At 33.9% G+C, this 23,545-nt stretch overlaps 1 protein-coding gene across 3 annotated transcripts in view; it reads right to left on the bottom strand.

The window, feature by feature from the left end:
• LOC143225646 (glutamate-gated chloride channel-like) overlaps positions 1 to 23,545 on the bottom strand; it is a 170,738-nt gene that overhangs the window by 5,794 nt on the left and 141,399 nt on the right. For all 3 annotated transcript variants that reach the window (XM_076455442.1, XM_076455441.1, XM_076455443.1), the window contains 2 exons: positions 11,460 to 11,594; positions 3,829 to 4,247 (listed from right to left, as the gene is read on the bottom strand). In XM_076455442.1, coding sequence (XP_076311557.1) covers positions 3,829 to 4,247; positions 11,460 to 11,594 — 554 coding nt within the window. The remainder of the gene's footprint in view (positions 1 to 3,828; positions 4,248 to 11,459; positions 11,595 to 23,545) is intronic.

Genomic DNA, 23,545 nt, shown 5'->3' with positions numbered 1-23,545 from the left:
ACATAAGAGGCTATCTATGTTTTGCTCACAACAGTTATCGAAATCCGACTAGTGTTACCTTTTAGTTAGAATTACTGGGTATTACCTCTGTCATAATATTCACTTGAATAAGTACGTGGAATGTAACGACAATTTGTCTTTATTTGAAATGTGGTCAAACATTTCTTCACATGTCTCACATGTTCTCACAAAACACAACACAGAAATAAGATGTTAAAATAATTTCTTGTACGCATTCATTTTACGCGCAAACATATTCGCGATTAACAACAGACAACTAGTTTTTCAGAATCTTCGATTTCAAGTGTAATCGTAATCATACCAACAGAGTAATGTAGATTTTCAAACTGGTCACTTGTCACGAAACTTTGTAATAACTAGGGTTATTTCAGTGATCCTAGCAGTTGTTTTGACTATCACTTACATTTATCAACTCAAAGTCCGTTTGTTTTACTTACTGTTTGTTCCAGTAGAACGAGCAGAGAGCCGCAAAACATTTGAGGTCAAATTAATATCGTTATTGCAACAGCATGACTTTGAAATACAGGAGTCTTAGAATAATACTAAATACTTCTAACAGCGGTTATCGAATTCTATACAAGTCTACTTGTCTTAGTATGGTTTTTGAATTTCGCGCAAAGCTACACGAGAACTATCTGCGTTAGCCGTACCTAATTTATCAGCGTAAGGCTAGAGGGAAGACAGCTAGTCATCACCACCCACCACCAACTCTTGAGCTACTCTTTTACCAAAGAATAATGGGATTGACTGTACTATTATAACGCCCACACGGTTGAAAGGGCGAGCATGTTTGGTGGGACGGGATTCGAACGCGCAACCCTTGGATTACAAGCCGAATGTCTTAACTACCTAGCCATGCCAAGCAGTCCCTCAAAGTCTAAAAAAAAGTTCGTATTTGCAATAAAATCGCGAATGAAGAGCCCTCAAGTTCTAATTAACACCCTGCTAATAATTGTTTGTTTGTTTTAGAATTTCGCACAAAGCTACTCGAGGGCTATCTGTGCTAGCCGTTCCTAATTTAGCAGTGTAAGACTAGAGGGAAGGCAGCTAGTCATCACCACCCACCGCCAACTCTTGGGCTACTCTTCTACCAACGAATAGTGGGATTGACCGTCACATTATACACCCCCACGGCTGGGAGGGCGAGCATGTTTAGCGCGACGCGGGCGCGAACCCGCGACCCTCGGATTACGAGTCGCACGCCTTACGCGCTTGGCCATGCCAGGCCCTCCCTGCTAATAATAAAACGTTCTACAGAAACGTATTTCGGTGTTTGAAGATGGTATGTTGATTAAAAAGTGTATGCATACATACTTATTTATTTTGAGCAAATATTATATAACTACAAATCGAATGTAAATATTTGAGATTCAAAAGTTGCCGGTTTATTTGTTTGTTTTATAGCAAAGATGCAATGGGCTATCTGCTATGTTTCCCGTGGGGAATCGATTCCCATATTCTAACGTTATAAGTCTGTAAGTTAATCATGTCACCGTGGGACACTTTTTTTTTTTAAAATTTAATCAGTATATTTATGTGTATTATTTCAAAGCGAAAATATTTGAGTTATGTTAAAATTGGGTAAATCATGAAAATTATGACAAATGTTTAATTTTACGTAAACATTAACGAATGTGTAAAAGCTTAGCTAAAACAAACATAGACAATATTTCTACGGTTTTCTTCAACGTTCATGTTCATGAATAACGACCTCACATTAAGGCTAACTCCAAGATAAGATTTGGCACGATTTTGATTTTACAAGGAAAATACTGTTTGTTTGTTTTCAAATATCACGCAAAGCTACATGAGAGCTATCTGCGCTAGATGTCCCTAATTTAGTAGTGTAAGACTAGATGGAATGCAGTTTAGTTATCACCACCCACCGCCATCTCGTGGGCTACTATTATGCCAACGAACAGTAGGATTGATCGTGACATTGTAACGCTCCCACGGCTGAAAGGGCGTGCACGTTTGGTGGGACGGGAATTCGAACCCACGACCCTCAAATTACGAGTCTAGTACATTAACCACCTGGCCATGCCGGGTCTACTTAGAAAAGGGTGTGTTTCTGTGTGTTCTCTTATAACAAAGCCACATCAGGCTATCTGCTGTGTCCACTGAGGAGGAATTAAACCCCTGATTTTAGCAATGTAAATCCGCAGACGTACCGCTGTCCCAGAGGGGGTCACTAGGAAAAGGAAATTCAGTTGAAACATTTAAGCTCCTTACTTGTTAGAGGTTAAGAAATTGAAACAAGGGGTTTCGCAAGTCTTTGAGTTTGAAGATCTTTGGGTCGTCGTATATTATGTTTAGTTGGTAACCACACGGATATGAGTTGAACGTATTGTCGGAAATAATAACTTTGTTTTTCAGTCTCCAAAGAAGCGTTGAACTTCTGTCTTATTTTCGAACAGTGATAGATCAGTGTAAGCTTAAACGTTTCGAACAGTGATAGATAGGGTATCTGAATCGAAACGTTTAAGCTTACACTGGTGTTCACTTTTTTATAAAATAGTCCGTTTTCTCTAACACATTGTTCGATTTCATTTATCTGCACACACGATATGATTACAAAATTTCGAAATTTTTTGTTCCAGTTCTTATATTACTAACAAGTAACGAATATACAGTTGTTGATTCATTATCCTACTCTCGTAAAAGTTTCATAAATCCAACTTCCTTAAAAACACGACAGCATTTTAGCCTACTTTTCATATTTCTGGTCTGTTTGGCTGATTATAGAATCTCAGCATGAAATGATGTTGTCTTTATTAGAGTGTGAACCATCAGGAATGATGTCCTTGTTACTTTCACCACTGAATGTTGACGGTGATTATGTTCTCACCCACTTGTGTGTGTTGTATGTGTGTTTGTGTTTATGTCAGCAAAATTTCTCAAAAATGGTTCAATGGATTTGGACGAAGGATGGTATATATTTAGACTATGATCCAACTTGGAAGTGATTAGTTTTCGGAGGGTCAAATTTACAGAAAAAAAACAACCTGTTTCTGTTAACATGTGAACATATTTTTTCTGATTGTAACTCAGCCAAAAATGATCAGATTTTTATTACACTTGTTGGACTTATGTAGAATATTATTACGCATTTCTTGCCTAAAAACATTTTTGTTGTTTTTGAGAGACGAATATGGTCAAATGTTGAGTGGCGAAGGTATATGTTCTACTGTGTGCTACTCTAGTAACTTTATTACGAATGCAGTTTATTCAGTTAATATTGTCTTTAAAATAAGAAGTCCATCATGAGACATTATTCTCACTTCCTCCCCCCAGGCTTATAAATCCCCAAAATTAAACATCGAAAAAACCGAACTATGAATCTTGTCAGAACCTAGCAAGAATGAAACATACAAATATGTGATAATTATATACATCTTGAAAGTCTGCAGTTTAATTTTATATTGTTTATACGCTGACGTACATAAATGTGTCTAGGGTAAAACGTGGTTTCTTTTATACGGTGATAAATAATAAACATTTACACAAAGTATGATTGAATGTTAGGTGTCTACGCCAAAAAGTACTGAGTGTTAAGCATTTATACGAAACACCAATGGGTGTTAAGTATCTAAATCAATAGCTATAGATTTTAAGTGCTCAAACGAAGTAGAAATGGTTGTTACAAACTACGCAATTACTAATGAGTGTTAAGTGTGATCATCAGAGATACGATAAATGTTCTTTGGAAATATTCTGGCATTATTTTATCAAACATACGAAAAGAAGCAGTTTTAAAGCTACTTCACTGTAACACAGTGTGTTTATAAAACTGTCAGAGCTACATACCATGGCGAACGTAGTAGCGCCATCCTCTATGTGGTCAGTGTCCAAACTAGAGTGCTCGATGTCCCATTTCCGCTGTTGTTTAGCGGTCTGTTTTTGCATCTGCGTTCGTGAGGCGTAGTTGACCAGGGCAAATTCCAGTAGTGCACCGAAAACAAAGGTCAAGCATACACCTGTCCAAACGTCAATGGCCTTGGTGTAGGACACTGGCGGAAGTGACGCGTTGATACCGGAAGTTTGAGTTGCCATCGTAAGGAGTGTAGTGACTCCTAGCGAAACACGTGCAGGGATAGCGTTTTGGTCCAGCCAAAAGGATACCCAAGAGACAATGACTAACATGCAACAGGGTATGTAGATCTGGATCAGGTAGTAGCTAAATTCTCTCTTGAAGATCAAGTCCACACGGATACAACTGTATTCACCTAAAATGTGAAGTTGAGACAAACACTTTAATTCCATCCCTCCGTACATAGGTATGAGCTGTCTGTTAAAGTAAAGTGCTTTAAACTTACTGGAATATACGGAAAATAGTTTGTAGAACGGTTTAATACGAATAACTGAAAAGAAACAATGTTACAATGTAGCTTTAAAAAGAAATATCTAATATGTAATATTGGGTAAGTACCGAATGTTTTTCCGACGAGTATAAGAGTACTTAGATATAATATTTTTTCCAACGCGTATAAGAGTAATTAGATGTGATACTGGATAAGTACTGAATGTTTTTCCAACGAGAATAAGTACCCTATGGTTTTTTGTGGCTGCGCGTAGAAGACCATATAATTAATCACTAAAACGTTGTTAAGCATTAACTTCAAACATGAACGTACTGTCCTCGTGTAAACAGCGTAGAAGTAACTTTTAATTTGAGCGTTAAATGATTTACATCACTGTTTATGTAATGTGTCTGTTCGCTTTGGAAATAATGTAACCAGCGATAAAATGTTAAGGACTATATTATAAAGTCATTTCAAAATCAGGCACGTTCGGAACCACACTTCAAAGTATAGTCCCCCACACTTCATGGCCTAGTAATTAGCGTGGCGGATAATCGATCTGTGGATCAATCCGCTGCTTTCCGTTATCGCAAAATATGTAAAAATTTAAAAAAAATCAGGTCCTGTATTCTAGAGCCGTGGGTGCGTTATAAGGGTGACCGTCAAATCCCACTATTCGGTGAGCAAATAGTAGACCAAGAGTATCCGGAGGGCGCGGTTGACTTGCTGCCTTCTTTGTAGTATTTCAGTTCAAAAAAATAAAAGAGAGACGTTAGCGGAGGTAGCTTGTGAGTAGTTCTGCGCAAACGCTCGAAAATGAATAAATAAAACCGTCTCCCCGGTGGTTCAGCAGTAAGCTCGAGGGCATATAACGCTAAAATTCGAACTGCGATCTCTGTAACGCTAAAACTGCTTACATGACAAGTCTGAAGGCAGCGTTAAAACTATTCGTTCTCATTGGTTGTGACATAATATTTTAATAAAGAGGCAACAATCTATATATATCATATTAGTAAACAGTGTATTGTAAAATTAACTCACTGTCGTTGATATTAGATCTTAAAGCTATTTGTTGAGCATGTAATCCTGTCTTTTATTTTACTACAGTCACTGATCTGGCTTGCTCTTCAGTCAATAATATCAGAGTCTCCAGAAATGTAACTTCGAGCTTTTAGGTAGAAAGGCATTTTCTTAGTGGTGTTTCATAAAATTGATGAAATCAACTGGATTGGTCGTTTATAATGAAGCAAAAAGTTACACAAAGCAGCTGTCTGTGCTCTGCTCACCCATCGAAAGAAAGAGCCCCGCAGACTCATCGCTGTGTCGCTGGGAGGGGGGTCTTTAATTATATAGAAAATGTAAAATGTTTGATTTTATCTTGAGAAACAAAAAACAGAGAGAGAGAGGTTTATAAATCCTTATTAAAAGGAACATAAACACGGAAATCTCGATAACAAATATCGGAAACCACAACTACAAACTGATTAGATTTAGAGAAAAAAATCTAAAGCATATGACGTGATGATCAGGGGCTAACTACAAAATTACACTATTTCATTTTTATTTCTCTGATACGGTAATATAACTTATATTAAGCAGGATCGACTTTATTGAAAGCCATCTTTTAAAGCTATGTAAAGCATGGCCAGGGGGTTATGACGCTGGACTCGCAATCTGAGAGTCGCGTAATCGAATCCCCCCATACACAAAATATTCTCGTCCTTTCAGCCATGGGTGCGTTTAATGTTACGCCAATCTTACTATTTGTTGATAAAAGTAACCCAAGAGTTGGTTGTGAGTGGTGGTGACTAGTTGCTTTTCGTGTAGTCTTACACTGCTAAATTAGAGACGGCTAGCGCAGATAGCCCTCGTGTAGCTTTACGCGAAATTTAGAGAAAAAAACTGTTCTTGCGAATTTCTGCGCTAAGGAAGTTATTTAACAAAATACGGTTACAATTAACTTCACAACAAACGACGCATGGCGAAATATTGTGCACAGTATGATTATTTGATGACAAACGATTTCCAGTCATCATTAATAACTGTTACAGTTTATTTCAACTCATACTTCTGAAGATAAGTTCAGAAGTATACGACAAGTCTATAAGGAAGGCTATCCAGTATGTCTAGAGACGAGTAATCAGTAAGCAAACTTAAGCCTAAAGTTGATGTTTAAAAATTGATGGTGTCATTGCATATATTTTTCTCTTGTTTTACGTTTTCATCTTTAATTTTGTAGTAGGTGGCGTCCTTGATGTTTTTAGCACTTTTAGTGTGTTTGTTTTCCATTTCATGCGAAGTTACACGAGGACTAGCAGTGCTAACCGTTTCTAATTCAGGAGTGAAAGACTAGAGGTAAAGCAACCAGTCACCACCGCCAACTCTTGGGCTACTCTTTTATCAACGAATAATGGGATTGAGCATCCCATTTTAACGCCCCCACGGCTGAAGTGGCTAGCATGTTTGATGAGTCGGACATTCGAACCAGCGACTCGCATGCTGCGAGTGTGGTTGGTGGTAGGGTGCCATTGACTTGCTGGCTTCTCATTGGTCAGTAATTCAAAATTCGAAATGGCGGCAAAAAGTCCTAAATGCAAAATACAGATATTTTATAGTGGTGAAAAAATAATTTCCAAAAAAAAATTCAGATCAAAAACTACTGGTTACACATTAAATATTATTCCACCATGACTAACGAGTTATCAGTTTGCAAAGCAATTGACTTATAAATGTATTTTATTTTATTTTATTTCAGACCTATAGCTTGAATATTCTGGCAAAGATATCATAACACACAAAAACTATAGGGATGAACATGCGGCAACCATTTATTTTTAAACCTTGCATTTCTAATAGCTACTTGAAGGTTATTGTCTACAGAATAACGATAATAAAATATTTTAATTTCTACATGTTAACTGAACAACATCAATATTGATACCAGAACCAGCATGTTCCAGTGATGCAAGTGTTACGTCGTTTCTGTCTCTTAACTACTAATGTATTTGCATACATATCATCCTATTACATTTTAATGTTTAATTTTTCAGCACTCGGCGGAAGCAAATTCTTGGAAGTGGATAACGTCTGCTGTATCATCTTAAAAAATAAAAGTTAATATCTTATTCTAAATAATACTTTTGTACGGACCACGATTTGTTTATTTATGTGTAAAATTTATAATTACAATTACTTTATTTTCTGTTTAATATATTTAATAAAAAGAACCTCATTTTCATTTCAGGTTTTGAAGATGAAACAAACCGTGTCAAAATGACATAAGAAATAAACGTAAATGTACATTTACGTAAACGTAAATTTATCACTGAATTAGCTCGAGATTCTCAAGACGTAACTCAATGATACATTGGTTCAGATGTCACAGCGCTAAAATCCGTGATTTGATTCACCCTGGTGGAAATGAGGGCTTGTGGTTTATCGTGTACCTTTATGAACATGTACAAAAACGAACAAAAATTCAGTCTTTAGATTATCATTTACTGTTTAATTTGTTTCTAATATGTTTTGTGAAAGTGTGGCTGAAGTGGTCATAAGATTAATTAAGAAAACTACTATATACAGTTTTGTTGTTGTTGTTGGTTTGGAAACGTGTTTGGACAGATGTCAAAATTTTAAACTGCTCAATTTTCTTACATCTGCAAAGTCTTTCAAAAGATCGGCATGGTCTCTGACATGACATGATGGTTAGGGCAATCAATTCGAATTTTGCTTGTTGTGGGTTCGAGTCGTGTCACTGAACACGATCGAATTTTCAGTCGTGAAACCGTTATAAGTTCGTGGTCAGTCGGATTTCCTGCGGGTAAAGAGTAGACCCACAGTTGTCGGTGGGTGGTGTTGACAAGCTGTCATCACTATGATTTGTTTGTTTGTTTGTTTCGAATTTCTCGCAAAGCTACTCAAGGGCTATCTGCACTATCCGCCCCTAATTTAGCAGTGTAAGACTAGAGAAAAGGCAGCTAGTCATCACCACCCACCGCCAACTCTTGGGCTACTCTTTTTTTTTACCAACGAATAGCGAGATTGACCGTCACATTATAACGCTTCCACGGCTGAAAGGGTGAGCATGTTTAATGCAACGAGGATTCGAACCCGCGACCCTCAGATTACGAGTCGAACGCCTTAACCCACCTGGCCATGCCGGGCTCTCTTCACTCTGGTTTATCATTCATAAAATTAAGGACGGCTAGCACCGAAAGCCCCCGAGTAGCTTTGAGCGAAATTCAACAAATGAACAAAGAAAATGATCGAGAATTTACAGTAAAATGTATAAATTGTTTCAAACTAAATTTGGACGAAGAATCGTAAAAATTACGGCTGGATGGTTTATTGATAAAAAAAAATTCAACTAGAGCAATAAAATCACTGAAAAAATGCAGGAACCAAAGATTACACCAAAATCAAGTCAATGTGGCATGATGCAGAGCTAATGAGCGTGTTCCAAGGGAAGCATATGAGTCAGCACAAAAGTAGGAGCTGATTAATAAGCAACGGTGAAAAGAAGAGCGAAACTATTGCAAGAACCCTAAAGTTTTGTACAACATGAGTGTTAAGAACCCTAAAGTTTTGTACAACATGAGTGTTAAGAACCCTAAAGTTTTGTACAACATGAGTGTTAAGAACCCTAAAGTTTTGTACAACATGAGTGTTAAGAACCCTAAAGTTTTGTACAACATGAGTGTTAAGAACTCTAAAGTTTTGTACAACATGAGTGTTAAGAACCCTAAAGTTTTGTACAACATGAGTGTTAAGAACCCTAAAGTTTTGTACAACATGAGTATTAAGAACCCTAAAGTTTTGTACAACATGAGTGTTAAGAACTCTGAAGTTTTGTACAACATGAGTATTAAGAACTCTGAAGTTTTGTACAACATGAGTGTTAAGAACTCTGAAGTTTTGTACAACATGAGTATTAAGAACTCTAAAGTTTTGTACAACATGAGTGTTAAGAACCCTAAAGTTTTGTACAACATGAGTGTTAAGAACCCTAAAGTTTTGTACAACATGAGTGTTAAGAACCCTAAAGTTTTGTACAACATGAGTGTTAAGAACTCTAAAGTTTTGTACAACATGAGTGTTAAGAACTCTAAAGTTTTGTACAACATGAGTGTTAAGAACTCTAAAGTTTTGTACAACATGAGTGTTAAGAACTCTAAAGTTTTGTACAACATGAGTGTTAAGAACTCTAAAGTTTTGTACAACATGAGTGTTAAGAACCCTAAAGTTTTGTACAACATGAGTGTTAAGAACTCTAAAGTTTTGTACAACATGAGTGTTAAGAACTCTAAAGTTTTGTACAACATGAGTGTTAAGAACTCTAAAGTTTTGTACAACATGAGTGTTAAGAACTCTAAAGTTTTGTACAACATGAGTGTTAAGAACTCTAAAGTTTTGTACAACATGAGTGTTAAGAACTCTAAAGTTTTGTACAACATGAGTGTTAAGAACTCTAAAGTTTTGTACAACATGAGTGTTAAGAACTCTAAAGTTTTGTACAACATGAGTGTTAAGAACTCTAAAGTTTTGTACAACATGAGTGTTAAGAACTCTAAAGTTTTGTACAACATGAGTGTTAAGAACTCTAAAGTTTTGTACAACATGAGTGTTAAGAACTCTAAAGTTTTGTACAACATGAGTGTTAAGAACTCTAAAGTTTTGTACAACATGAGTGTTAAGAACTCTAAAGTTTTGTACAACATGAGTGTTAAGAACTCTAAAGTTTTGTACAACATGAGTGTTAAGAACTCTAAAGTTTTGTACAACATGAGTGTTAAGAACCCTAAAGTTTTGTACAACATGAGTGTTAAGAACTCTAAAGTTTTGTACAACATGAGTGTTAAGAACTCTAAAGTTTTGTACAACATGAGTGTTAAGAACTCTAAAGTTTTGTATAACATGAGTGTTAAGAACTCTGACGTTTTGTGTAACACGAGTGTTGAGTCTTTTTGTCTTCTTTCTTTCATGGAGAAGAGAACTAAATTTGCTGATACACAGCTATGTTTTTAGCTTTTTAAGCTTTATAATAGGTCAGCTGTTTCGAATTGGAATATTTCTGAATGCTGTTTAGTTGTTTACAGAACTTCTAAATGTGTTTTTTTTTTTGAAAATAGAGTATGTTCTTGTACTATTACTCGAGTTAAAGTAAAAATCTAAGGCAAAGCTTCTTGGAAAGATCAGACTAGACGTAGCCAAGATATGTTACTACAACTTCTATGCTTGGTAATATCTTTAATTTCACTTAGAAAACAAATACATGTAATTCATAAAAGGTTCTATAAACAGAGGATTCCAAATAGAAAAAAAAATTGTAGTTTCCCCTAATATACTAATAAGTTTCATTTAGTGACATGGAAGAAAAAACGGGTCACATGAATGGTATACAGTTCGTTCTGGTATAACGTATTTGATCGTTTTGTTTCCAAGAATTAATATATGATATATATACATATATATATAAATATGTTAATGTATAAGTGGCTGAAGATTAATACTATTCTATACTTATGTTAATGTATAAGTGGCTGAAGATTAATACTATTCTATACTTATGTTAATGTATAAGTGGCTGAAGATTAATACTATTCTATACTTATGTTAATGTATAAGTGGCTGAAGATTAATACTATTCTATACTTATGTTAATGTATAAGTGGCTGAAGATTAATACTATTCTATACTTATGTTAATGTATAAGTGGCTGAAGATTAATACTATTCTATACTTATGTTAATGTATAAGTGGCTGAAGATTAATACTATTCTATACTTATGTTAATGTATAAGTGGCTGAAGATTAATACTATTCTATACTTATGTTAATGTATAAGTGGCTGAAGATTAATACTATTCTATACTTATGTTAATGTAAAAGTGGCTTTATAATTCTATGATATTCTCTTCGTTATTATTAAGACGTTTCAAGTGCTTAAGACTAACTTTCATGAGTTAAAAATCAGTTTGAAATTGGCTGATTTTCGTCTCCTATAGGTTTTTTGTTTTGTTGTCTTGTTCAACACTCATATAGAATACAAGAGAATGTATTTGTACGTTGAATTTATTGGTAATAATATGGTAATCAGATTTTTTTCTAAAACATTTCTAAAATATATTTCCTACTCACCAGTGTTGGTTTTACTGGTGCAGTATTCAGTGTTGTATTTTTCCAAAGTAAAACGTGGAAGATGGAGGTTTTTGGTCACCTGAACTGGATCGTCAACTTTCCACAGAAACACCAAGTCATCTGTTGTGTAGCCATCTGGTAATGTCGATTGGAAATAAAACATTTATGTTGAATAACTACCCAAACAACTCATAGATCGTAATTGACAGTTGATCTCCAGGTTATAAAGATTACACTAAGGGCAACCTTTATTTCAAAGTAAGAAAAATCTATACATGTAGCACATTTATCTTCTAAACAATGTTTGATTGTAAATTATAATAAAAAATTTTTTTAAACAAATGTCTATTACAAATATGGAGAAAATGTCTGTTACGTATACTAGATTTATGGTTTCTTTGTAACATGAAAATAACAACATAGCACATGTATTTGAACTTTTTAAACCTTCACTCAAAATATATTTTGAAACTTTAGCAATGCAATTTTTATTTGAAATAATTTTCTCCAAAAGATTTATTCATTCAAGGATAAAGAGTTGATTATACATATGTATTTTTTTCTACTTCACGCTATTTATACGGGTCTTCCCATGGTCACGGGACAAAGGTCATGTCATCACGTTTGTAGACTCACATTCAAAATTTTATTGAACTGCTACTTTAAGAATATATATCATTTAATTTGGCATATATTGTAGATTATAATCTATATTTTAGTGTTATACATTAGTTAATTTTTAATTTAGAAGTGAATATTTTTAAAAATTCTAAAGATGGACTTTTGTGTGTTACGTGGGTATGTTGAATGTAGCTGTGGTTTAAATTAGATGATTATGATGTGTACAAAGTAAATAGTTTCTTATGAACTAGGAACTCACAGTACCGATATTGAAAGATATAAGAACCTTTAATCTTTTTTATTTGCTGATATTTCACTACATTTACAAAATCAAACATAATAGCCCTGTTCACCTCTGTCCATTTTTGGAATGACTCGCTTACGTACATCTACTTCTGTCTGTGATGTGTGAATAACCAAATGAAAGCTCAAAATGACCCCTAGTGACTTTTTTAGCGTCTTTGTAGTGTTCGGGTGGCAAACTCGTTTGGTTCAAAGTAGATTCCAAACGGGAATTTAAGATGTTTGTAAACTCGAAATTTCGTATTTTTTAGATAGAAATATAACTTTGTTATTAAGCTTGCTAACTTATACTGGAATTCTGTAGTATTGATATAGTAATTTATATTTTTGTTTATTTCAGAATATATATATATAAAACCTTAAAAATATTTCGTTTTACAGGCGAAGTTTCATAAGGTTTAGCAACCTACAAAAAGCACCTAACGAGTACAAGGTTCGTAACTAGTCAATATAATTGTTTTCTATAATATTTTACTCTTCTATGTTTTAAGAAAAATAAATTGAAGTTAAAGAACTTATTTGCAAATAGCAATAATGTATATACATATATAACGTATTATAACCGAATTATGACTGTATTTTACAAAATACACTAAAAAATACGGCTAAGACAGGTCACTTGTAAGGCCTAGTTTTTTATATTCTTGGATACAGTAATACGCATGCACTTGTGCCACATCATTGCAACTTCTATAATGTTAACTAGGCATGGTTAAAAGGTCAATATAATAGCACTAAGAACTATATATAAATGTATAATGTTATAAATTTTAAGATATTTAGAATAAGCTTTTGTGTTTTCGTATTATAATTTTTATGGTGGGTAAGAGGTCGGCCAAATCGACCCAATCTGTACAAAGATACAGTAAGGAAAATAACAGATAATGTATAAAGTTTTTCTAAAGAATATCATAACTTTTATAGGCTATAAACATTTTGAATGAGAATTTTGAAAGTGTTCTGATATATAAAAGTATTTTTATCTGAAAATCAAAGTTGGATATGCATGTTGGATAGTCAAGATTCTAAAACAAAACAAGTCACGAGGAAATTACTAATTAAAAGATCTTAATATTTAATTTGGAAACCTTTTATTTTCTGTACGTAATCCCTGTAATGTTTATCAATAACATACAAAATTATGTAAAGATATGCGTGTATTATTAAAAGTTATAGCATTATAACTCTCACGGATACGTTCGTGGTTACAAGGTGGGTCGATCCGATACATCCCGTAACAATAAGGCTAATATAAAGCTTCCTATTACTTTAAAATAAGAAGTATATATTGTAGGTTTTTCTGGAAAAATGTTTTGTTTAGATGATTCGAATCCATTTAATGCTAAGTGTGAAACAAACCCATTTCTTAATATATGAAGGATGTTTAATTGCTTTCTTGAATTTCGTCAGTCGCTGAATTTCTTTTAAAATAAAACCTATTATGTTATACGTAATTTTTAATATGAATGTGTAGCTTTTTGTTTCAGTGGACTCTACAGAGAGATGATATTATCTAAAGTAAAATTGAAATTAACTTTCTAGTAACTGGCACAGTCGAACTATCACACAACTGATGAAACAACTCATTTTAATCTTTATAAGCAACAACGCGTGAAAAATATATTTAATTAACGATCGTAGCTTTAAATATATGAACCTTAGGATTTCTGATCTGGCCATTTAGATCACATGGATAGTAACCAATCAGAAACACTTATCGTCTACTCAACTATCACTTTATTACTATATTACTTTAGATATTTCCAAGCCAGTAAACGTTCTTCCAGTGGACTAGTCGAAAGTTACGGATGATAACGCTTATAAAATGGAGGTTCAGTTTCCCTAGGTGAACAAAATGTCAATAACTTATTATGTAAGTTCGCGTCAAAACGGACACAACGGACAAAAAAACTTCAAGTTTTAAGTAAAGTTTCAACGTTTGCATTAAAAAATAAACGCATTATTTCGAATAAAAGACTGAAAATATTTCAAATATGCAAAGCAATCCTGTAGACAACTTGAATATAATTTTATTTTAGTAGAATACAGATGCGTAATAATGGTAATACAGTTACCATATCAGTCATATTAAGTACCTAACAAAACTGAATGTTTCATTATGCCAAAAATTGTTGTTTTATTTACTTATGTATCATAGTACTACGCGTCTAAAAAGAAATTATGATATTTACTGTATGGTGTAAAACGTCATATCCTTTGCTTTCAGTGTGTTTCATTAAATGCGACTAGACTTAGTTAAAGTTTCCTTTTTACGAATTAAAAACTGAATTGAACGGAACTTTTATATTTACGCTTGACCTGAAATTATTAGTTCTCTTTCGCTTCTTGTTTTTCCTCTTCTAAAGACTACTTACGAAAGCCGTTATTGAAAACGAAACCGCTTAATGGGCATGACAGTGAAGTGTGTTCGCTCTAATGATGAAATCGAAACCCAATGTTTGGAACGGATTGAGAGAGAGGAAACTTCGGTTATTAGAAGGTCTATGTAGCAAAGCCAAACTATCTGACAAACTTTCCAACCGTTTGAGAAAACTGTTAGAGGTTTAACGTCCGATGTATGCTTCAAAGAGGGTATAAACTCCTGAAAAGCTTCTTGATCGAGTAGTTACTGTTCAAGTTTGGAACAACAATTATTTCAGAAACTATTTAGTAATCACAGGATCCATCTCATGAATTATGGATTATTTGAGGATGGACGATAGAGGGGAGGGATAGACGCAGCTGAGAGTGTGTCTTTTTGCGTTTTAATCGATAAAATGCATTGAAAATAAGGATAAACACCAGGTTTTTTTTGAAGGGGAGATGGTGGTGACACCTGGATTCGCTATTATTACTAAACACTTCTGATCAAATAAAAAAAAATAATTTTTAAGTTAATGATTAATTTTGTTTGTGATAAAACAGGCTATCCGTCTTATGCCCATCACAGATATAAGGCATCACTCTTCGCTGAGCCACTTGAGGGCTAAATTAGTGAAGCTAGTTTTATATAACGAACAGGTACGCGTAAGTAAACCCTGAAATCATCAAACACCAAAATTAAAATGTTTAACTGTTAGATAGGATATACTTTGTTAGTTTGGTACTCTCAATATTATCATTTTTTTTTACAGATACCCCAGCAAAATCTAAGCTTATACACTTAGATATATTAATCTAGTCCTATATTCGTATACTAAACTAACAGAATTAACAACATTAATAATAAATACTGATAAGATTAAAAGTATATATTTTGAGTAATAATAGCCAATATATTTTTTTTTAATTTCGCACAAAGCTACTCTAGGGCTATCTGGGCTAGCCGTTCTCTTTTAGCAGTGTAAGACTAGAGAGAAGGCAGCTAGTCATCACCACCAACCGCCAACTCTTGGGCTACTCTTTTACCAACGAATAGTGGGATCGAGCGTAACATTATAACGCCTCCACGGCTGAAAGGGTGAGCATGTTTGGCGCGACGGGGATCCCAATATTATTAATGAAACTAACTTTTAATAAAAATGAAATACACTAATATGTATAAAGTACATAACATTCTGTTTGTGAGGAAATACGCTTACAGAAAAAGAAAAAAAAAAGAATGAAAAATACACCTAACCAAAGACTCGGAAATGTAACAGTCTGTATGTTACTGATAAAAATTGACATGTGTATGATTGAAATTTAAAATTTGAAATTTCACATGGAAATGAAGCTGACAGAAAGTATAATATAGTATCAGGCGTAGCTTGAAGACTACTAGGACGAGACATAAGATGTCTCAGTTCATTCCTTGTTATAACACTAATCAAAAGGCATGGTTTTCGATAATGTTGATTAGGTACATCTAACGAGTTGTTATAAGCATACGTCATTTCTATGGTATGTGAAACATCAGCCGTGTGTTTTCCTTTCCTTTTGGTTTAAAATCTAATCTTATTAAGCTTTTCTTCTAGAATACATACTATTTAAGAAGCCAAGTTGGTTATTTAAATATATCTGTTTACATTTTTACTTGTTATAAGACAACAGTATCAAACAACTTTAACTTTTAAGCACTAAATACGTAATCTCTAGAGTGTTTCAAGAATTAGAAAAAAATATAATACTATTATTCCAACAGTACTGTATTTGCTTGGCTTTTTCAACTAGATTAATGGTAGACACCATATTCTTAAGTAAGTCACATATGGTCATACACCATTTCTCTTCTATTACTACTGTATTTTCCCATAGAAGGTGTCGCTGAAAACTTATTTAGCTTGTATAGCAACGTATTTCTTGTAAAGGTTTTAAAAATATTTAGGAAACAAGTCTGTTTTTAACTTGTTTTAACTTTCACGCAAAGCTACACGATGGCTATCTGCGGTTAGCCGTCCATAATTTATCAGTGCAAGGCTAGGGGTAAAGCACCTAGTCATGATTACGCACCGCCAACTCTTGGCCTACTTTTACTAACGAATAGTAGACTTAACCGTCACATTATAACGCCCCCATGGCTGAAAGGGCGAGCATAATTGATGTGACGAGGATCCGAACCCGCGACCCTCAGATTACAAGTTGAAAATCCTAACCATCTGATGTATGGGACAACCACATTTTGGAAGAGTTGTGAGGTGTTTGTAGATGTTGATTCTTTCAGTCTCATTCAGACCTTCTACTAGTATCGATCTGTGTTTTTCTCCAATAAAAAAAGAAATTCTATCATTTGTTTAGTACATGAGCGCCTGTAGAGTTGTATTTCTTTATGCTTCTATTTAACTACCACTTTGTGTCTGATCTCTGCCTCTAGTCAGTTGGACAATTCAGCCTCAATTTCACGTGAAACACATCCGTCAATCCTCTCTTCAGAACTTGCACTGAATCAATGTACCTGAGAATATCAAACCTCAAAACCAAATTCGTTAGTAAGCGTAACTTAAAAAACACGTTTAAAACATTAAGGAGATTTGTGGTACTGAGTAGACTTTGAAGTTTATTAGTCTAAAACATTTGTGAAGTAAATATAGTCGTGGTTTCGAATTTCGGTAAGTCCAAGTGTTAATTTGTCCACAGAAATGTGTTAAAGTCAAGGTTATTCAATTCGTACAATTATAATTTTTCTGATACCATAACTCCTTTCTTCGGTGGAATAATAAAAACAACATATTATATCTTGAACCGACAAAATAGAATTATAGAGAAAAATATATTTAATTCCAGGAGAACAACACAAGAATATGAGTAACAATATTGTTCTTAATGAAATATTCATAACAGAATTCTATATCGAAAGCAACAGTGGAACAAAAACAATGAAAGTGTAGAGGAACATATCGCAGTAGAGTAAACATGACATAAATTTTTTTATAGCGTGAACATATTAAACGAACTAGCAAAGGATGATTGTACTTACATTTGTCAAAGGATGATTGTACTTACATTTGTCAAAGGATGATTGTACTTACATTTGTCAAAGGATGATTGTACTTATTTGTCAAAGGATGATTGTACTTATTTGTCAAAGGATGATTGTACTTACATTTGTCAAAGGATGATTGTACTTATTTGTCAAAAGAAATACGTGTAGCAGTATTGTTCTGTTTGAAATATTTATAAAAATTCCTGTATCAAAAACGACAATAGTACAAAATAATCAAGAACCATACAACAATAGAGTGAACATAGCACAACAACTTTTCTGATGTGAACGCATTTCATAAGCGCACATACTGAGCTTAATGTACAGATATATCACTGTTGGGATAAGTGACCTTATTTCTATACTATCAATCTCGTTAGCTTTGTGACATAGAAAAAAGTGATCGGGGAAAGTGTACTGGTCATCTACACCGAAATGGTTTCCGAACTGTTGGCTTTAACCAAAATATCAAGGATCTCGATGTTGGAATTAACAGTCTTCCACAAAATGCAGAAGTCACACACCCTGGCCAGAGATGGAGTCTCATATCACCTGACCCTGCGGATGCTTCACAGTTGCATTCCAACACGCGGGACGAAACTCTTCACAGAATTGATGTTCTACAAAGTTCTTCCCATCAGATTTATACAGATTGATGTTTGATTCGCCTGAGAAGCTCATGTTACTTCATTCCATCAGCATACGTTTGGCCCAGAGGAGCTTCATCTTCCTTATCTTGTTGATGGGGAAGATTTTTTTTTGTTTTTTTCTTGGTCGTCTTGTTGGGAGATAGACTGAGCACAGGCGAGAACTTGACGGGACATGCGGTGACAGTGGTACCTGAATTTTTCTGCCTTGTACCTTTGAGACCTATGAAGAACAGTCGATTATTATGCAAGCTCATTTGTGTTAGAACACGATTGTCATCTGTTGTAGAAGCTTTGTTCCTGTACCCTTTCTCATCCGGCATTCAACACGGAGTTAACTCGCAACCCTTGTCCATAGAAGCATGACACGCATACTGTACCAAAAAGGTTTATAAACTGATTTTCAGTAAGAATATCTATTTATAGCCAAGAATGGTTAATGTCATAAACAGACAGACTATACAGCTGTTGATATAATAATTGTATAGTGCATCATTGATGAAACACATTTGCATCTACTTGCACAAGAGCTTAAGAAAAGTGATGATCCAAAGAAAAGTGTGAAATAATTGTACGATGCAATAATTTTTTCCATCACTCTATGCTCGGCATAAGACATTATTTTTAGGCTTATCATACTATAAAACACTACGTTTCTTATATACTTCCTCAGGGATTTTCAGGAATTAGAAGAAAATATATAATAAGAGCACTACAACCACACTATTTTTCATTACACTCAATGCAACAATGCTTTTCGCCCATTTTGGAGCTAACGAAAATGCCCAATGTCAGCTTTGTTCTAGGTCTAAAAATTAGTTTTATTTAAATCTAAGGTTAAGCAAAATATTAGTTTATTTTAAACTATTTCGAAATAGAGCATTGCTTAAAATAAACTAAGAGTTAAGATGTTGATACAAATTACACATTCATTATCAACGGTGTTTTTAGCTGTAAAGTCAAAGTACACAAATACACACACACTACAGAAATGAATCAGTACCAAGTTCCTGCAAGCATATTTTGACTTTCGTCTTCGGCTGTTTACAGATGATTTTATTGCTTTGGTCCAGATGACCAGATAAATTTGTTACTGGCAGAAAGTTTTATGTGCATTGGCTTAAAATTGAAAATCAAAATATGATTGAGATCTTTTCTGGCTGGTTTAGAGCGTCATTTCTAGGATATTAATTGCTGATTATAAAAGTTACAGATAACTTTATGAATTCTATATTTACTGAAATTTGATAAGGCAACCACATAAAGTATCACTTGATTACTTTTTGCCATGTTCATAAACCTGAGCATATGGTATACACATGAAATAAATTATAAAGTGTGTAAAGCCTTTGTTTTAACACCAGGGACACCACTATTGTAGCTTAATAAAGTTGATAATATATATATATTCTAACTCGGTGAAAACGTAATGTTTTGAAAACTTAGAAACGTTTTTAAGAAGAATAATGTAAATTCGACATAGATAACTAGAATATCCTACAACTTCAGCAGCCTTTGCAGATAGTCTGATGTGGCTTTACTATAAGAAAACACACACACACACACAAGCCTTTGTTCTAGAACAATAAAAATAAACATAGGTATATAGTTATAGAAGAGAATTAGACCACAGGAACACTTTCTTTTCCATTAAAACAGAGTGAGAAAAACATCTATAGTAATTGTTTTTTGGTGTGTTTTTTTCACGCGTTACGCAAAAGTGTTAACATTTCGTAATAAGCATGTTTAATAATTAGTCATAATTTACGGAAATTTGCTTTGCCTTCGTTTAACCATTTTAAACATAAAACCTTTTAAAGAAAATATTCATATACTGTGTGTGAAACTTTCCAAAAGATTTTCCGGTTCATAAACTGCTATCGTATATCGCACTGTTTTAACATTTTCAAATTTATCTGCTATCACGTATCGTATTGTTTGAACATTATCATATTTATCTGCTATCACGTATCGCATTGTTTGAACATTTTCAAATTTATCTGCTGAACATATAGACACACACACACATATATATATATATATATATTTGTTTGTTTTTCCTACACAGATTGATGTTTGTCTTGGTCATTCTGTAAACTTATCGGACAAACGTATCGAATTTCAAAGTATTAACTCTTTGCCTCACTGTGGCTTAACAGTACATCTGAGATTTTATAACGCAAAAGAACAGGTTTCGATTTTCTCAGTGAACCTTTCATACATAACATATTGTGTAGCTTTGTGTTTAACAAAAACGTAACTACTTAATCAGTACCTTACGTATTAGTAGTATATTCATAAGTTATATCAAATAAAGTATTTTTTATATTTATTCTTAATTTTTCGTATGTTGCTACAGAATCATTGCTACCAAGACAGCAATAAAAGTTCAAATATACATATAGACTGTCATTATTACGTTGTTATTTACAAATCTACGAACTGATTAAACAAATAAATTCCATAAACTAATGGTCTAAAACGATCGAAATAACCATTTAATCCCAATGTTCTAGCAAACATTGAAAAACTGCACATCTAATTGTGTTCACATCAGTTTGATAAGGAAGACTTAACTCATGTAATATTAGTCCACTGAGACTATAATTGTTGGATTGTTGATATTTAAATTCTCCAAACCCATTAACTGTTTATTGAAACTGAGCGATGAGTAATGTTCACAATAAAATGGTTTAAATTTGGTATTACGTAACTGATCAAGTCTCTGCGTTCAGCTGTATTAATTATTATTGTACTGACATAAAATAAGCCCCTCTTGGTGATAATTACTTAATGTTCAAAAACCTACAGAAATCGAGCTATCTTAAAACCTCATCCAGTAAGGCGTTTTAAGTCTATCGAGTGACCAGTTTTGGAATCAATGTTGACTGAAGAAAGACCTAGTCGAACATCAACTTAAACCCAACAAGAAACGTTTTTTTATACTTGATATAAATTTAATACAAAATACATAAACTGCATATATCTTGTTCCCAGGATTAAAAGATCATTAATACAATGAAAGTACACAAAAATGGCTAAATAAAACTTATTATATTTGCCAATAATCAAGATCTTCATAAAACTGATCTATCATTTTGTGTTTTGCCTCACACATTGTCAATAATCCAAATATCATTCTACAACTCGTCTCCATAACTACATTTCTTTTCAAGTACGTCTATGGGCTATAAAAACTCAACAATGTAAAATATTTTTTTCGATATGTGATTATAGAATACAACAGTATAGTTCCCTTAAAATAACCAAATATGTTTGAAAAAAGGAAGATTCATTTGTAGTAAATCACAAAGCTGACTATCTGTTTTGTGCCCACCACGAGTATAGACACCCGGTTTTAACGGTATATGTTAGTAGCTTTGCCACTGTGCCACTAGGGGACAAAAAGAGAAAGATCCAAGTGAGTTAAATCACTTTATCGAAAGTAATTTCTGGTTCTGAACTGTTTTCACTTAGAATGCAATATTCTAGACAGGTGTTTTTATTATTTCTTTATCAAATTGAACAGTTTTGTTTAATATTACCGATATCTCATGACCTTTATGTAGGTTAATTCCCGATTGCATTGTGAAAACTACGGCTATTTTAATATCACAGAGTTAATATTACACAATAATCAACTATTTTCTATTAGCATTTTAAAACACACACATACTGCACGACTAGAAAACCGTAACATTTAATTTCGTGTATTGTTATTTAGAATAGGAAAGGATGTGACCTAATGGTTCGTGTGTCGGGTTCCAAATCAAAGGCTACAGGTTCGTACCGCTTGTTTGTTTGTTTTGAATTTCGCGCAAAGCTACGCAAGGGGTATATGCGCTAGCCTTTCCAAATGTAGTAGTGTAAGACTAGAGGGAAGGCAGCTAGTCATCGCCAACTCTTGGGCTACTCTTTTACCAACGAATAGTGAGATTGACCTTCACATTATAACGCCCCTACGGCTGAAAGGGTGGGCATGTTTGATGCAACGGGTATTCGAGCCCGCGACCCTCAGATTACGAGTCAAACGCCTTAACCCACCTGGCCATGTCGGGCCACGGTTCGTACCTCAGTGTCGCCGAAAACACGACTCACTTTCAGCCACAAGTGCAAGATAAAAGTGACAGCCAATTCCATTGTTCGTTTTCCTTCAGACTGCAGGTGCTTGTAACTGGCTACCTTCCCTTTTATCAGTAGTTCAAAACTTAGAAAAGCTACAATCTTTCTGATTGGCCTGTATATATATATATATATATATGCCATTGTGATTGAAAATACCATTACCAATGATTTATCTTATCTTATCTTTACTACAGATTTTAATTTTACATGTATAATCTATTAATAACAGGCAAATATTGAGCTTTTTGTCTCACAAACTTAACCCATGACTCTTTCGCAAACATGCTAGTAAAACTTAGATGTTTCAAAGTTAAGATTGTATTGCAAACAGCAACTAAATTTGAGTATCGAGTATGGCATAAAATTTGATATTAGTCCGCTTTATCAACTGTGTTACATATTAATTAACATGAAGGATAAAAATCTTAAATGATGACATCACATTCATCCATCGTTTATTTGTTTGTTTTAGAAAATGTTACGTTTTTTCTCAGTGAACAAAATGTTCTATCGATCATAAATTGGCTAAAAAAGAGTATACTTTTCTTTTGTAGCCATTTTCGATTAGAGACAGGCGAAGGTTTTGCCTATCGTTTCAAACAAAACACATATTTGCTCAGGCTTACTATTACACACACACACACACACACACAATGAGACACTCATAAAGGAATCCATTGAAAGTGCTATCAACTTACAGATTAAAATATCGTAATTTCATTCCATCCGTTTTTGTTTTGGTAGAAACTTTGATGTACTTTAATCACTAAGAAAACTTTCAGACATATTTCTAGTTCAATAATGACCGAGAAAGATATTATCGATAAAAATGATTGCACAGTAGCCTCGTGCAAAAGGCTTAACTATGAGAATTTCCTTTGTAACTTCAGTGCAAAAAACGTAAACTATGTGAAGTTTCTTAGTAACCTTTAGTGCAAAAAAACTAAGCTATGTGAAGTCCCTTAGTAACTGTAGTTCATATTTTATCA

This window comes from Tachypleus tridentatus, chromosome 9 (assembly GCF_004210375.1).
Source record: "Tachypleus tridentatus isolate NWPU-2018 chromosome 9, ASM421037v1, whole genome shotgun sequence".
Classification (NCBI taxonomy): Eukaryota; Metazoa; Arthropoda; class Merostomata; order Xiphosura; family Limulidae; genus Tachypleus; species Tachypleus tridentatus.
Note: the sequence above shows the minus strand (reverse complement) of the source record. Positions and strands in the feature narration are given on the sequence as shown.